General features: G+C 40.0%; 3 protein-coding genes across 6 annotated transcripts; all 3 read left to right on the top strand.

Annotated features, from left to right (window-relative positions):
• The first annotated feature begins 716 nt into the window (after positions 1 to 716).
• Positions 717 to 5,296, top strand: LOC148429251 (uncharacterized). Of its 3 annotated transcripts, XM_088422382.1 has the most exons (5): positions 720 to 865; positions 1,010 to 1,245; positions 1,368 to 1,514; positions 2,451 to 2,576; positions 3,444 to 5,288. In XM_088422382.1, exons 1-5 carry the CDS (start codon positions 816 to 818, stop codon positions 4,472 to 4,474), a joined length of 1,590 nt encoding a protein of 529 aa, XP_088278508.1. In that variant the 5' UTR covers positions 720 to 815; the 3' UTR covers positions 4,475 to 5,288. The 3 variants fall into 3 exon arrangements, with proteins under 3 accessions (XP_088278588.1, XP_088278508.1, XP_088278671.1); XM_088422462.1 differs by having other exon boundaries at positions 717 to 1,245; positions 3,444 to 5,287; XM_088422545.1 differs by lacking the exons at positions 720 to 865; positions 1,010 to 1,245 and having other exon boundaries at positions 1,493 to 1,514; positions 3,444 to 5,296.
• A 1,972-nt stretch (positions 5,297 to 7,268) lies between these two features.
• Positions 7,269 to 13,038, top strand: LOC148429252 (zinc finger MYM-type protein 1-like). Of its 2 annotated transcripts, none has more exons than XM_088421336.1 (2): positions 7,269 to 9,414; positions 11,921 to 13,038. In XM_088421336.1, the coding sequence occupies exons 1-2, from the start codon at positions 7,275 to 7,277 to the stop codon at positions 12,841 to 12,843; spliced, it is 3,063 nt and encodes a 1,020-aa protein (XP_088277462.1). In that variant the 5' UTR covers positions 7,269 to 7,274; the 3' UTR covers positions 12,844 to 13,038. The 2 variants fall into 2 exon arrangements, with proteins under 2 accessions (XP_088277462.1, XP_088277549.1); XM_088421423.1 differs by lacking the exon at positions 7,269 to 9,414 and adding an exon at positions 10,476 to 10,876 and having other exon boundaries at positions 11,921 to 13,008.
• A 455-nt stretch (positions 13,039 to 13,493) lies between these two features.
• Positions 13,494 to 15,872, top strand: LOC148429253 (uncharacterized). The gene is made up of 2 exons (XM_088422789.1): positions 13,494 to 13,738; positions 14,384 to 15,872. The coding sequence occupies exons 1-2, from the start codon at positions 13,570 to 13,572 to the stop codon at positions 15,592 to 15,594; spliced, it is 1,380 nt and encodes a 459-aa protein (XP_088278915.1). The 5' UTR covers positions 13,494 to 13,569; the 3' UTR covers positions 15,595 to 15,872.
• The last annotated feature ends 129 nt before the right edge of the window (positions 15,873 to 16,001 follow it).

Genomic DNA, 16,001 nt, shown 5'->3' on the forward strand with positions numbered 1-16,001 from the left:
TCCTGATTTGTAAGGCTTTTTTGGTGACGTGATATTTGAGAGCTGACATCCCTGTGACTACCAAGCCACGGTTTTCGAATTTGTTCTGATCACGTTATCACGGGTAAAATTCTTCAATTCTTCAATTCTTCTTAAACTTCTTCAAATATAGTCATATTTTCATATTGTTAGTAAGACTACCCTATATAAAAAGCCTATGTCTGCATGGTTTGTTATTGACCAGCAAAGAGCTGTTGCCTTGCAAGTGAGAGTTGCACGAAAACAAAACCATGTTGGTCTTTTTTCCTGTTTTAAGCATGGTGTTCCTTATTCAACTTGTTTTGATTCATTAATATTCCCAAAACTTAAACCACGCGAAAACAATACCCCCCGGAGACACGCTGCTTCGTCTTCTTCTTCGTTTATTTTTTTAGGGGGATTGCAAACAACGTTCGGGTGCATACCACCACCCACTGTACAAGCGTGTGGAGCACTCACGTCCCCACTTTCACAATCTACATAGCAACGAAGTTGCCTTCAAAATGTAGAAAGAGCCTCGCTCACACAATTAATCTTATACCCCTCTCATCCTCACAGCCACACCCGTAAAACGAGCAATCTTTGATGATGTTGACAGCAAATTAATTTATGACACCGCTGCACTACGGCGGACGTGTCTTGACGGGCAACACGGATGCCGTCAAACCACCACCGAAGAAGAAAAGGCGGAAGTTGGTGTCCCCTGGACAGGCCGAGAAACAAAGCGCGAATGCGGTGCGGTGAACTCACACCAAAATGTCAAACGAGGAACTTTTTAGGATTAAAGAGAAGAGCGAATGTCAACAGCAATATTGGGACTCTGTTTCCTCCATTCAAACCGTCCAAGGTTTGTTCTCTAGTCTTTAATATCGGCAAGGCGAGTTTATTTGTAGCACTAAACGGTGCTTCGAGAACTTCTGATTATCCACAATATATTACTACTACATTGATAGTCAAGTTCTGTTTACAAAACGATTTTTGTATTTGTCAGCGAAGTAGAAAAGAAGTTCGTCGACATGCCTTGTTCATGTGTCATTGTTGGCTGCAAGAGTCGAGGGGAAAAAGGCGGAAAAGGTTTCTTTAGACTTCCGAAAATCATTACAAACCAGGGAGTTGAAGCCCAGATGAAAAGCGAACGACGAAGGCAACTTTGGCTGGCTGCAATCAACAGATCAAATCTACCATGCCCCGACACTTTCCGAATTTGCTCTGATCACTTTGTCAAAGGTAAAGTATTATCCTCAATAACTTACAGGTGAATATGATATGACATTGCTATGCGTTCACTCTTTGTATGATAATAATTTGCCAATAGAGTAATACACAATTGTGTTCTTTTTTTTTAACAGGCAAACCTCATCCTTGGGATGAAAATGATCCAGACTGGGTACCCAACAAAGACTTGATCTTCACTCCCCAAAGAACCTCCTCCTTGAAGGCTGGCAAGTGTCTTAAACAACTCCAAAATAGAAAAGCTATGAAAAAGACAGTAACAGGTAGGATGTTCGGCCTCACACACCAGCACGTCTAGCTTCTTTTTTTGCATAGCTTCTTTAACGTGCTAGCTGAAGTAAAGACGATGTCTGCTCATTAAAAAAATAGTGCACAAAGGTTTTGTGTGTAGGAAGCATCCAGTAGGCCTCTCTGCCACAGTTAGTCTGTGCACATATCTTAGACAAAGTATCCATGACGACCCAAGTGTGTAAACAATACACCTTTGCTCTCAAAACCTTCCAATTAGTATAATAGAAAGGGTGAACAGTGACCACACATCATGAACCTGACCTGACTCAAATCTCATCAGTACTGTCTTTTTGGTGACATTTTTATAGGAGTCCAAAACTCCAAAAAACACAATATACAGCTAAAACACTTTCCTAACTGTCTTAACGTTTTCATCACTACAGATTGTCAACGTGAACGAAAATGTATTCTACTTGTGTACCAATTGCCAAAATGTAAATATTTACTCTTTCCGGTGTTCTGTATTTGCAATGAAAAGGTGAAGCGGGCTGCCAATATGGTTCATCGCTTCTGACTGTGTGGGATATGTCACAGTTTGGAATGCAAAAAGCAGAACACTATTTGTGCAGAAAAAAAACTTGCTCAATTTAATTGCTTTACAGCTAAACAAAATGATATTGAAGCAAATATCATTGTTCCATGAATCATAATATGGTTCACAACAGAGTGTGGAACACACACAGAGCTGTTCTGAAGTCAAGTAGCCTGGACAGAGACCCATTGTTACGTGGTAATGTTCATCTTCTAAATCTAAAGATTCTTGATAGTAAGTTTATGTTGATGTTTATTTAAAATGGAATTAATAAGTCCTGAATAGAACGCTGTATAAACAAGTTTCCCATTCAGCTCACTGATAGAGACATTTTTTGTCTTCATTCTTTTCATCGTGTATCACTTGTGTCCTGCAGATGTGCAGAAGCATATTGGACACCGAGAAGAACCCACACCCCTTTGCACTAAAGAGGAAAAAGAGTATCCACTTCCTGTTCACATCAAGGAGGAAGAGGAGGAGTCTGATGTCACCAAGTTGTATGGTATGAGTAAGTCAGAAAAAGTACAGTTAAAAACTAAAATTAATGTTAGGTCAAAATACTAATTTGTGATGCACAAAGCAAAAACTGATCATTGCTATCATCGCTCATGTTGTAGTTAAAGTAGTCTATATTGCTAGTAGGCATGGCCCAATAACAAAATATAATATATAATAAATAATGAAATTCTCTTCAAATATGTTTTTTTTATGGAGGGTAGCTGACGCCCTTGACTAATGCTGACCTATTATAAGCCAATTGCGCACTGTAGTGCTAAATGTGACCATCAAATGGCAGTGTTTCCACACTTAGAACATAGCTATTACCAACATGCAATTTAAAGAAAGGAATGCAAATCAATCTTTCATGTAATACCACCAATATTTACCTAGACATAGCACAATATGTCAATACAGTAATATTCTGTCAGCCTTTAAAGATGACTGAATTTACTAAATATATTGGCCCTCTAGAGGTTTCCTTTTCTGATAATGCTTGACTCTAAAAGAGTTAACTGCTCATCCTTCCCCTCTCTCCTCACCTAATTGTCAGAGGCAGTTTGATTATTTCGTTTACTCTCGTTGGGCTTCATCTTTGCAGGCAACCAATCGCATTGCAGCATAAAGAAAAGCTTCATGACCGATGACAGACAATGGTGGTTATTGAAACATTGAATATTTTAAACTGTGGTAAACCATCAAACTCATTTTCGGTAGAGATTAAGTTTTAGATGAATTGATGTGTGACGTCATTTAAAATGCTCTATACTGCATGGAAACCTCTCCAATTTTTTCAGATTACTGCTCCTTCACACATTTGCAATTGATGCAATCGCAATATATTTGACATGTGTCGCTTGCGTTCCTGCAGGCATCCAGAGGGAAAAACTTCCCCATCAAACCAAAGTGGAAAGCACAAGTTTGGAACAAGAGAATCAACAAGCCGACCAGTTGAAAGAGGAAGAGGAGGATCCACAGCCACCTGACATCAAAGAGGAGGAGCAGAATCCACAGACACCTGACATGAAGGAAGAAGAGGAGCTTCCGCAGCCACCTGACGTACCGGAGAAAGAGGAGAATCCACTGCCACTTGACATTAAGGAAGAAGAGGAGGATCTGAAGCCACCTGATATTAAGGAGGAAGAGGAGGAGTTGCCACTGAACGTCATTGTTATGAAGAGTGAAGACGACGAACCGCACGATCGTTCACAATTTCATGAACAAAGTCCTAGTGGAGACCATTGTGGAGGAATGGCCCCAAACAACCTCTTATCTCCATTGTCAGATAGCGACGACATTGAAGAACCCTCAAGGAGTGACGCAGATTGTGAAGATGAAGATAAAGAGTGGGAATGCTCTGAAAAGAAGATTCTCGGCAGGAAGAAAACTTCACAAATGCATAAAAAACGTGTTACTTGCTCAGTTTGTGCTAAGAATGTAGCCAAAGAAAAAATTATTAGACACATGAGAACACACACAGGAGAAAAACCTTTTAGTTGCACAGTTTGTAATAAAAAGTTCTCTTCAAGGGATTATGTGAGCACGCACATGAGAACGCACACAGGAGAAAAACCTTTTGGTTGCACCTTCTGTAATAAAACATTCTCGCACAAGTCGCACGTGATAACCCACGTGCGAATTCACACGGGTGAAAAACCCTACAGTTGTTCAGTTTGCGGGAAAACGTTCTCGTCAAAGGATTATGTCAACTCGCACATGAGAACGCACACGGGAGAAAAACCCTTCAGTTGCTCGTTGTGCGATCGAACTTTCTCTCAAAAGTCTCATCTGGTAACACACATGAGAACGCACACAGGAGAGAAGCCCTTTAGTTGTACAGTTTGCGGTAAAAGCTATGCTCATAAAAACAGTTTGACTACACACATGTGGGGACACTGTTAAGTGAGGCTAAATACCAACCAAATATTGTTATTTATTCTTTATAGCTGTACATACATGCCCTCTTTTGTTTTGCAATACAGGACAAATCATGTCATCTTCCTTTGTACTGCCCATCCGATTCATTGTTATCTTTACTGAATTTTCGTTCACTGGTTTTTACTCTTGTTTGTCTTGTGTTGGGGCTTCACCCAGAGATCGATGATCTTTGTGTGCTCCGATTGGCTTTTATGTGTGCATAAAATTCATGGTTCGAATTACAGATATTTTTTTTTTCCTTCTCTCTCCAGAGCCCATACAGATTAGTAGTATTCAAGGAGACCAATAACTAAAATTTGGAGCAATATTAATTTTTAGTATATGGGAAAATGATTATGTCAGATGAAAAAAAAAAAAAATCTGACGACAACCTTTGTCGCCCAGCCCTACTCTAAAGCATGCTCCGATCTGTCTACCAATGTATTTCACAGTATTAGATACATTATGAACTATCAAACAATTACCAGATCCCAAAATGTAGATATGATGAGTCTGTTTACTCAATAACAAAAAAAAACACGTTCAATTGGATTAATATTATTTATATTCTGTGTTTTTTATAAATTAACCTAATACTATATACACTAAATAATTCAAATGTCATAAAATGTCAATCACCGCTACTTCTAACTTAAATGCTTTAACTGTATGTTAAATTGTTTAATGTTGGTCGTAAAACTGGATTTGCCATGTTTGCCATGTCATGTTTTTTTCCGGTTTCCCAAGAATGACATGTAATTCAGAAGACATTACATTTTTAAAACTCTAATAAATGTTTTCAAATTATTCAATAAAAACTGTTCCAAAGGACAATCAACTTCTTATTAGTGGAGAATATTTCACTTTAAAACACTCTATATTATCACATTCCGTAATCCAAGCTGTTTCCTTACCTCAGTGAAATATTCTAGCGCATTCGACACTGAGCCGAGATACAAACACGTTCTCGTTTCAACACCAAAGAATTTATTCTAACAGATTGTTTAAATCAGTATACAAGCCAATTGTCCAAAACAGAAATCTCTGGATGGTTCCCATGTCACGGTGTGAATGATGCCGGGTTTTTTTTCCGCCCTCATATTTTGTATTTGCCGGTCCATGTCAGCAAGTTGGGTTGTTTCATGTCCTCTGCTGCCCCCTTTAGGGTGGAGGATCCAAATCCAGACATTTGAGCCACTTGAGTTTCTAATTGAGTATGTCCTAAAGTTTAGGACATACTTAAGTACACATTAGAAACGTTCTTCTTTTTACACCATTATACAGCACACTGACTTTTATAGTTACATTCATCTGATCTTCTAACTCCTACATCATAAGGTACAACATTTCAGTACTTTATTGTCTGCGCTTGTATGTATGTATGTGTGCCCCACCGTCTCAGACCTGTGAACGCCAATCTCATATGTGTATTCGAGGTTGAGCATTGAACAATGTGCTCTGGAGTACTTTCCCTCCACTCCTAGCTTTTATGGCGCCCGTCTCTTTTGTTATTGCAGCAAGTAAGTCCCCGACCGCCTAGTCCTCAATACGTATTATAATGTGTGCCCTACTGATACTTTGTGTCTTTGTGTTACTGGTTGTATCACAAAGGCATATGACTGCACTAGATGTTGACCCCCTCTAGAGAAAGTTCCTGCACTGAATTTTACTTGCCAATCAAACTATATGAAACTACATTCCGTCATTAGTTATTTTTAAGTTTTTCAGAAATAAACTTTTATTACATGTATTTTTTTTTCTCCCAAAAGATTTTCCCCTCTAATTGGACAGCTTTATTTAATGGTTAGCAGTTCATTTGCAATTTTGTTGACTCTAGAAATTTTTTTTGAAGACTCCTTAAAAAATAATAATTATAAAATAAAAGACCACACGTCCCTCGTTTTTCCTCTTTTTACTGTTATTTGTTTAATTATTACAATAATACAGTAGTATTGGGGCAGAATTGTGGTTTAGACAACAGAATAAATGAATAATTTTCACTTTATTAATATACTTTTTACCACACTGTACTAATATTTGATATTAAGTACAGCCTTATTTTCGGAATACACAGGTGTCCTGCATGTATTCCAGTCTTTTCTCCCCAGATTCTACTGATGGCTCATCAGCAAGCTCTGCAAGAGCTTGAAAATGATCCTACTCATTTGAATCGGGTGTGCTTGAGAGAGGAGGATCGAAAACATGCAGGATACCGCCCCTCAAGGACTAGAGATTGACACCTATATTTCAGATGCAGCGTGGTATTAGTAATCGGAGACGGCCTCCATGACTATACAGTTAAGGGAGGCAGGTGAGACAGAGCCTCACCTGTCATCATGATGTCCACTGATTTTATGTATGATTAATTTCAATCATTTTGAATCGTTAAAATCGCCGAATTTGCCTGGGAGCAACGAGTCAAACTTCACCTCTGAATGCGCAATCATCACAAAGTGTGTTGATACGTGCAACTGGCGCCTGCTGCTTGCCGTACATCTGCGTGTTGCCAATATAATGTTTGCGGATACGTTTTTTGACCTGATTTCCCACAGTCTGGCTAATGTATTTAACCATTAACGTTTAATGTCTGTTAGTGAGAGATTTAGTTTTGCTGATGGGAAATAAAACCGCAGTGAAAAGGCACAGGGTGAGGCAGATAGTTCCTCGCCGCAATGAAGGGGGCGCACGTGAGCAAACGGGTACTTGTTGCGCTGTTCTTCTTCGCAGACACGCCAGGCGAGTCAAGTTCTTTTATTTTATTTTTTTGCGACGTCGGACTGCCAGAATGGAAGAGGATTATATATCTAAACTTAAAAATTTCTCAAAACTGGACTTTCATTCAAAAGTGGACGTGATTAACAGAGGTAGACCAACGCCAGAGCTTAAAGGTTTGCTTCAAACTACGGGACAGAAGATAACGCGCTCTTTTCAAACAGAGTGGTACACCCGAAAAGAATGGCTATGCGGTTGTCCTTCGAAAAACCGTCTTTATTGCTTTCCCTGCCTTTTGTTTTCAACTTGTGACAATGTGTGGACTAACGCGGGATATTGTGACATGAAAAATTTACCACGAAGCCTCAGCAAACACGAGAGATCAACCACTCACATTCAAAGCCAAATCGCTTTAAAAACTTTTGGAAGCTCAAGGATCGATTTGGCTTTGAATGAACAGCGGAGGCTCAGCGTTAGCATCCACAATGCCAAGGTAAAGGAAAACCGACATATTTTGAAAGACCTCATTAATGCAACCTGCTTTTTAGCTAAACAGGAGTTGGCATTTCGCGGTAACGACGAGAGTGCAAGCTCTTCTAATCGTGGCAATTATTTAGAACTATTACATGCTTTTGCTGAGAAAGATGAGAGGTTAGCTAGACATTTAGACTCATCCACTGTATTTTTTGGCTCGTCAAATAGAATACAGAACGATCTAATTGAAGCAATCGGTGATGTGATAAGAAATGATATCAAAAGGGAGATTAATGCTGCCCCATTTGTTGCTGTAGAGGTAGATGAGACTAGGGACATCACAAACAAAGCACAGATCTCTGTTATTTTGCGCTATGTAGCCAAAAGTGAAGTGGACTGTGTGGTGAAGGAAGCGTTTTTAGGATTTGATGACGTGAGTGATGATAGGCGAGCCCCTGCTGTAGCTGCGTATGTCTTGGAAGTGTTGGAGGAATACAGCTGTGTTGAAAAACTAGTGGCGCAAGCATATGATGGAGCTGCTGTGATGGCATCAGAGCTTAATGGGGTGCAGGCCAAAATTAAAGAAAAGGTGCCCGAGGCCATGTTTACACACTGTTACGCACACAAACTGAATCTTGTGCTGATGCATTCGGCAAATTGTATTCCTGAGACTAGAACGTTTTTTAAAACACTTGAGGGACTAGGCTTATTTTTTAGAAAGTCCACGAAGCGCACCCACTTACTGGATGATGTTGTGAAACGGCGCTTACCAAGAGCAGCGCCCACGAAATGGAGCTCAAATTCTCGGCTGCTGCAGACAGCAAGCATGCACCAATCTGATCTGCGCGCTGTATTCCGTATCATGATTGAAAATCCTGACAGCTGGGACAATGACACACAAATGATGGCCGCTGGATATGATCGATGGCTGTCAAAAGCATCAACGTGCTTTTTAATGATGGCGTTAGAGGGCATTTTCGGCGAAACTGATGCGCTTTTTAGAGTACTGCAAAACAAAATCATGGACATTGGATATTGTTGTGCGCGAATCCACGACACCATGGGAGTTATCGAACGCATGAGACAGGATTTTGACTCACTTTATGAGCGATTTGAGCTGAAATGCAGCACACTTGGCCTAAACGACAGCGGAAGAAATCAGTCAGTAAGAGATGAGAGAGAACAAATGTTCTACAAGATTGTGGACAACATCAGTGTTCAGATGAAAGCTAGGTTTGATCATTTTGGTGAGCTAGCTTTCCTCGGTTTGGTCGACTGTACAAAATTTAATGAGATGTCACACAATTTTGATGACACCAAACTGCAGAGCCTGTCAAAATATGCAGAGTTTTTTGACTTGGTCAGACTAAAGGCTGATCTCATCGGACTGTACAGCTCACAAACGGTGAGGAATGAATGCAAATCTCCTGGACAGCTTCTCAGCTTTTTGGTCCAGAAGGACCTGCTACGGACGGTTCCTGAGGCGACAAAGTTACTCCAATTGGCGCTCACTGTACCCGCTACAACGGCGTCCGTGAAAAGGTCGTTCTCTGCGTTGAAAAGACTGAAAACATACAGTCGGAATAGGACCGATTCAGGACGACTTTCCTCCCTGGCGATCATCTCCATTGAGGCGGAGAGACTTTTAAAACTAAAGGAAAATAAGGAGGACTTTTACAACAAAGTAACGGAGGGTTTTGTGGCGAGGAGAGGCGCACGGACTTCATCTACAAATAAAGGTAAGACACAAACAGTTATAATTTCAATCTTATAAAAACAGAGATTAGACTAAGAAAAATACAATAGAATATTTAACCCTGGAGAACCCACGGCGTCAAATCAAAATTTTGGCCTTAAATAAAATATTCTTTGTTTTTCTTTTCATGCTTTTTGCTAAACAAACTGTATTGAATTGATTTAAGTATCAGAATAAAAGTTTTAAAAACAACTGAACATTTCTCTTCAGGTCAAAATTGAAATCTGTGGTTTTTTACACCACTCTATGCTCTCATTGATGTTGTATGAATTATAGAATTACGACGGCCAACACATTAGTGATGTGCGGGTCAGTGGGATTCGTGCGGTGCGGGTAAAGAAATTCTAAATTCTCATTTGATCCGGCTCAGGTTGGGGCTGGTCATTTTTTCAACGATATGCAGGTTGAAGTAATGCTGCTTATTAGGAACATTATTTCTGTGCATTTATTCTTGTGGGTCGGGTTCGAAAAATGGAGGCAGCCGCGCGGGGCGGGTAATATTTTGCTGTACATGCAGGGCCCCGAGTGATGAAAATATCCTGACCCGAGCATCACTACAACACATGGAGGGTGTAGAGCTTAGGTGCCGAACTCCAATCCTCGAGGGCCGGCATCCTGCACGTTTCCGGTTTTATTTCCCCAACACACCTAATTCAAATGATTAGCTCATTAGCAAGCGCTGCAGGGGCTTCAAAATCATCCCAGTCATTTGAATAGGGTGTTTTGGAGCGAAAACGTTTGAAAACATGCAGGATACCGGCCCTCGAGGACTGGAGTTCGACACCCGTGGTGTAGAGCAAATGCAGTTTTTTTTTTTACCTTTACATATCTGTAAGATGTACCGTGTGTGTGCATGCGTGTGTTTGTGAAGAATGCTGATGTGATATGAAATAACCAGTAGCCAATTGAATAAGCTACCCTTTTTGGTATATATTTGTAAATCTGACACTATAGGAGTCAGTGCCTCAGCAACCATGAACCTCACCAAGCGTTTCTTTTATTTTGTCTCCAAAGGCGTGCCGTAGATAAGCAAACTAGCAGTGTGTTGTACGCATGTGCTGTATGACATTCTGTCATAGTGCCGCAAATATTGCATAGTGGCACATTCATGTTACTTAATTTACTATCGCTGCGCTCGTTTGGATGCAATAGGTTTAAAAAATATATATATATATATTTATGACATGCCGTGGACCGGAACGCTGACGGAACGATGTGACGTAATTGGTCACGCGACAGTCACCGTACTCATTTGATACAACCTCACGAGCATCGGCGCTTCGGTGTCTTTAATAAGACCATTTTAGTTGCGATTCTTCCAAAAATGTGGAATGAGTTGGACGACGAGGAGGAGGAAGAACTTTGTCGAACGAGAGAAGAGAACGATGGAAAACGAAGACCTCCGGAAGCTATTTCCAAGACTCGAATTGTTCTGCACATCGAAGGTAACGTGTTCACTAGGCTTCTCCTCCGCTATTTCACGCTTGCAGTGTTGACATTTCATACTACACTAGTAGAAATATGAACGTTTCACTACTGTGGTTGACATGTTTTCTAAGAGACATTGTCTATTTTTGCTCGCTCGCGATTGTGGCACAAATATAATTGCACGTCTCGTTATTTAATGTTGTATTCGAATGCCCTACTGTCTCTATGCACGTGCTCTATGCATTTTTATTGCTAAATAAATAAAAACATCTTCGTGGAATTGTGAAAAATATTGCCACAACTGTGGCGACACGGCTCAACGGTGCAATGTTTACCTGGCTTCCGGTGAACATGTATGCAGATAACACAGTTTGGATGACATTTTTTTATTTTCTTAATGCTGTTCCAGTATTAGCGTCCTATGTTTTTCTTTTATTACCCCATTCCATATTATTATTATTATTATTATTATTGTATTTTCCTTAGTGTTCTGGTGCTTTTTAAAGTTGTTCTGTTCTGTTATTCAACTATTTCCACGTTTTTTTACTATAATATTAATGTCTTTTTCTCTTCTTTTTAAATATTTTGTACTGTTGCTAATATCGGTGTTTTTAACTATTTTTTTTCAATATTTGAATACTTCTTTTGCCAATATTTTTAAATATAAAAAATAGTTTCTCTTAGTTTTAAATTTGCATTTCTATTTGTTTGGTTAAAAAATGATGGAAAGAAGACAATCTATTAAATATAGTTTTAATTAAAAACGTTTAAATATATTTTATATTTAAATCATATGTTAATGTTGTTTTTTAATGTTTGTATATTTTTAACCTTATAACATCTCCCCTGCTTTTAAGTAGCATATTTGAAATAAATCTAGTTCTTTTGTAATGTTTTCTTTTGTTTCTGTATAATTTCTAATATTCAAATTTTCATCTCATATAGTTTATGCACTAATGTTGTTATTTGGGGGGTGGTTTCTCATTATATTGTATTTTTTCATCACATATTTTCTACTTTGTCTATTTTTTTTTTAAACTTGAATTGTTTTTGTCCTGCAGATACCCAGCAGCGGATTGCTTGTCGAATCAAAGAAGAAGTAGAGAATCCACAGATCCCTCAAGTTGATGTTAAGGAGGATCCACAGCCACCCACTGTCAAAGAGGAAGAAAATGAGTTCCCGCTGACCGTCATTGTGGTAAAAGGCGAAGACAACGAAGTTGACCTGTCGGAGTCATCTCAGCTTCATCACTGCGGTCCAAGCGGAGACCGCTGCGGACCCCAGCTGTTGCTTAGCGACGGCATAGAAGATACCAGCGATATCGATGACGACAAACTCTCAGAAAAGGACACGGGCAAAGGACGTTTCCGCTGCTCCGTCTGCGGCAAGAGCTATGCATACAAGTGCAGCTTGACGCGACACACACAAACGCACACAGGGGAAAAACCCTTTGCTTGCTCTGTTTGTAGTGCCAAATTTGTCCGAAAGGTAGCGCTGATCGCACACGTTGCCACTCACACTGGAAAGAAATCGTTTGCTTGCTCCGCGTGTGGTAAGAGCTACTCGTACCAGAGTAGTCTGAACGCACACATGCAGACGCACAATGCCGAGAAGCCCTTCAGTTGTTCGGTGTGCGGCGAAGGCTTCATTCAGAAAGTAGCTTTGATTGCGCACATGACGACGCACACCGGAGAGAAGTCATTTTCATGCTCTGTGTGCGGAAAAACCTTTTCTTACAAAAGCAACTTAAATATACACATGCGCACGCACAAAGAGGAAAAGTCTTTCAGTTGCTCTGTCTGCGACAAGAGATTCTACTTGAAGTCCATTATGGTGTTACACATGAGAACGCACAGTGGAGAAAAACCTTTTAGCTGTTCTGTTTGTGGTCAGAGGTTCACACGGAAGGTGAATATGATTAAACACAAAAGATCACACACGAGACTAAATGACATGCCGGATAGCAACTGTGGCGCTATATAAGATTCAAGAGTTTTATTGTCATATGCATAGTAATACCACACAATGAAATTCTTATCCTGTTCACTTCCCTGTGAAGACTACATTCCATAATCGAGCAAATAGTAAAATGGGCAATAATAAAAAAATAAAAGGTACAACACTGTATGTGTATGTTCAATGTGTACGAAATTGTGGCTTATAACAGCCCATAACGAACAGCAGCTATTCCTTTTATTGTTTTTTTTTTCTTTTTTTTTTACAAGTCCAGAGGTGTCATAAGTTTTTATTATTGCTTTATTTATTGCCATGACTGCATTTCTGCAATGTATTTAAAAAATATACGTTTGTTCATTACAGGAGGAAGGTAGCGGTTGGTGTTAAGTATCATTACCTCAAGATGTTTTGTGTTTTTTTTCTTTGATGGTGACTCGGTGGAAGAGTACCGGTAGTTAGCACGTCTGCCTCAAAGTTCAGAGTCCGATTTCAGCTAGCTAAACACCTGGGGTAGGCACCAACAATCCAGCGACCCTACTGAACATAGGCGTCTATAGATAATGGATGGATAGATGTTCTTAATTTTACTTTGCTCGCCTTGAGCTTTTTCTGTACCGCCGCTAGGGAGCGGTAGTGTGACATCACATATGTGTAGGTTCCGTATAAACACCACCGAAAATAAACGAAGTGCCCATCGCTCAGGACGGAACGCAAAAAAAATCTCATGTAAAATCGAGTAAACAAAACATCAAAATGTTGAAAGCGTTAGTGAGACAGCGACTAATTGCGGCCGCCGACGAAATATTCGGACTGTTTGAGAAAACGATTGCGTCATACGAGGCTCAACTTGGTCGAGCGCGAGAGGAGACCGAGCTACAAGGACTGAAACGTGTCAGCATTCAAGTTGTGCAACACCAAGAAGGTTTGTTGACATAATCAAATTAACACTTAACACATTTACTATTGGGCCAATAAGTTCGACGTTGACTGGGTTGAAGAAATTACCACAGAAACGTCTACTGGCAAAAACAAAGCAAAATTGTGGCGCAATGTACCTTATGTATTTTTTTTTTAACTTCAAAATAGGAAAAAAAAATGTAGCGTTCCTCACACGCGGTGCGGTCTTGGGTTCGTTTCTAACTGCCCTTCTTGTCTGGAATTTGCATGTTCTCCCCATGCCCACTTGGGTGTTCTCCAGGTACTCCGGTTCCCTCCCACATTCCACAAGACATGCGTGGTAGGATGGACTCTCAATTGGACACCCCAAATTGCCCATAGATATGTTTGTGAGAATAAATAGATGGTTGTCTTTGTGTTCTTTGCCCTGTGCCCAAATACAGTTGAGTTAGGTTCCAGCACACCCGAAACCGTTGTGAGGACAATCAGTTGAAGAAATGGATGGATTGAGTTATTGTAGGGTGAAATGTGGTCATTTATCAGCAGACAGAAGATCGCATGAAAGAGTCTATCCTTACATTTTATATATGGCTTAAACTTGCTCCGAGTGGAGAGTTTTGACTTGTACCAATGTGACTTACGCTCATGTCTGCTTTCTTGTGTTCTTTAGGTGTACTCGGGGAGAGCTTCACTTCGGAGCAGGAGGATCCGGAGCCCTCCTACCTTAAAGAAGAACATCGAGAGCCCCCTGGCATTAAAGAGGAAAAGGAGGAGGCTGATATTTGCGAGTTGCCACTGACTGTTGCTGTTGTAAAGAGTGAAAATGACAAGGATGACAAATTGCCAGAATCCTCTGTGCATCTTTATCCCAGTCCAAGTAGAGACAATAGTAAAGGTCCACCGGAAGGAAACCTCTTGAGCTCCGACACACAATGTGAGGGTGATGACCAGCAGAAAGAACGCTTTATGTGCTCAGTTTGCGGCAAAAGCTACTCCTACAAGTGCAACTTGACTCTCCACATGAGAAAACACACAGGAGAAAAACCCTTTAGTTGCACAATTTGTGGCAAAAGCTTTTCCAGTAAATATAGTTTGAAAGTACATACACAGACTCACACTAGAGAAAAACCCTTAAGTTGTTCAGTTTGTGGCAAGACCTTTAGCCAAAGAGCACACATGCGATCGCACACGAGGACACATGCTGGGGAAAAATCTTTCAGCTGCTCAGTTTGCGGTAACAGATTCTCACGAAAGATTCACATGGTGACACACATGAGGATACACACAGGCGAAAAACCTTTTCACTGTTCTTTTTGTGGCGAAGGATTTATTTCAAAAGTAGCTTTGATTGCGCACACGGTATCACACACTGGAGAGAAACCCTTTACCTGCACCACTTGTAGTAAAAGCTTCTCTTACAGGAGTAATTTAATCGAACACATGCGCACCCACAAAGAAAAGTCCTTTGGTTGTTCATTTTGCGATAAGCGATTCACTCAGAAGGTGAATATGGAATCACACATGAGAACGCACACGGGAGAAAAACCTTTCACATGCTCATTGTGTGGAAAAACCTTCTCTCAAAAGCGCACTATGATCACACACATGCGAATACACACAGGAGAAAAACCGTTCACTTGTTCCATTTGTGGCGAAAGCTTTGCGCAAAAGGGCTCATTGACCGGACATGAACGAACGCACACGGGAGAAAGGCCTTTTGCATGCTCAGTTTGCGGCAGGAGGTTCTTTCTCAAGGGGAACATGGTGTCACACATGAAAACACACACTGGGCAAAAGCCTTTCAGTTGCTCATTTTGTGGTAAAAACTACTCTCATAAGAACAAATTTAAAGAGCACCTACTGACACACAAAGGAGAATAAACACTAAATTGCCCGGCTAAAACATACCAACATATATTGTTATAAAATCATGATATAATGAAATTTGCAACTGTATTAACATGAGCAACTCATTGCAGTTCCTTCAAAGGTGTGTTTTTAGAATTGCATGCTTGACCTCCAAGGTCCTTTCAACACATTTTTCCACAGTAAATAAGGTAAATTATACAAAAATTATTTAGAAACTTTTGAAAACTTTACCAATGTGTATTGGATACACACTGTGTGTAGAGTATTGTTATTGTATTGTATTATATTATCAATATGCAGTAAAGATATATTTCTTTTTCAATAAAATGTTAACATTGTGTGTTTTGCTTCATTACTGTAATGTTTAAATTAAGGAGCAAATTTCAATTCAATTTTGTACCATTTACAATCTTTGTTTA

Source organism: Hippichthys cyanospilos, chromosome 1 (genome assembly GCF_059441005.1).
Source record: "Hippichthys cyanospilos isolate Australia breed blue-spotted pipefish chromosome 1, RoL_Hcya_1.0, whole genome shotgun sequence".
Classification (NCBI taxonomy): domain Eukaryota; kingdom Metazoa; phylum Chordata; class Actinopteri; order Syngnathiformes; family Syngnathidae; genus Hippichthys; species Hippichthys cyanospilos.

Excerpts from the sequence above, each read along its gene's own strand:
- LOC148429251 (XM_088422382.1), top strand. The coding sequence starts at position 816 with ATGTCAACAGCAATATTGGGACTCTGTTTCCTCCATTCAAACCGTCCA. Across the intron at positions 866-1,009 it reads CTCCATTCAAACCGTCCAAG|CGAAGTAGAAAAGAAGTTCG; the intron begins GTTTGTTCTCTA and ends TGTATTTGTCAG. Across the intron at positions 1,246-1,367 it reads CTCTGATCACTTTGTCAAAG|GCAAACCTCATCCTTGGGAT; the intron begins GTAAAGTATTAT and ends TTTTTTTAACAG.
- LOC148429252 (XM_088421336.1), top strand. The coding sequence starts at position 7,275 with ATGGAAGAGGATTATATATCTAAACTTAAAAATTTCTCAAAACTGGAC. Across the intron at positions 9,415-11,920 it reads GACTTCATCTACAAATAAAG|ATACCCAGCAGCGGATTGCT; the intron begins GTAAGACACAAA and ends TTTGTCCTGCAG.
- LOC148429253 (XM_088422789.1), top strand. The coding sequence starts at position 13,570 with ATGTTGAAAGCGTTAGTGAGACAGCGACTAATTGCGGCCGCCGACGAA. Across the intron at positions 13,739-14,383 it reads AGTTGTGCAACACCAAGAAG|GTGTACTCGGGGAGAGCTTC; the intron begins GTTTGTTGACAT and ends TGTGTTCTTTAG.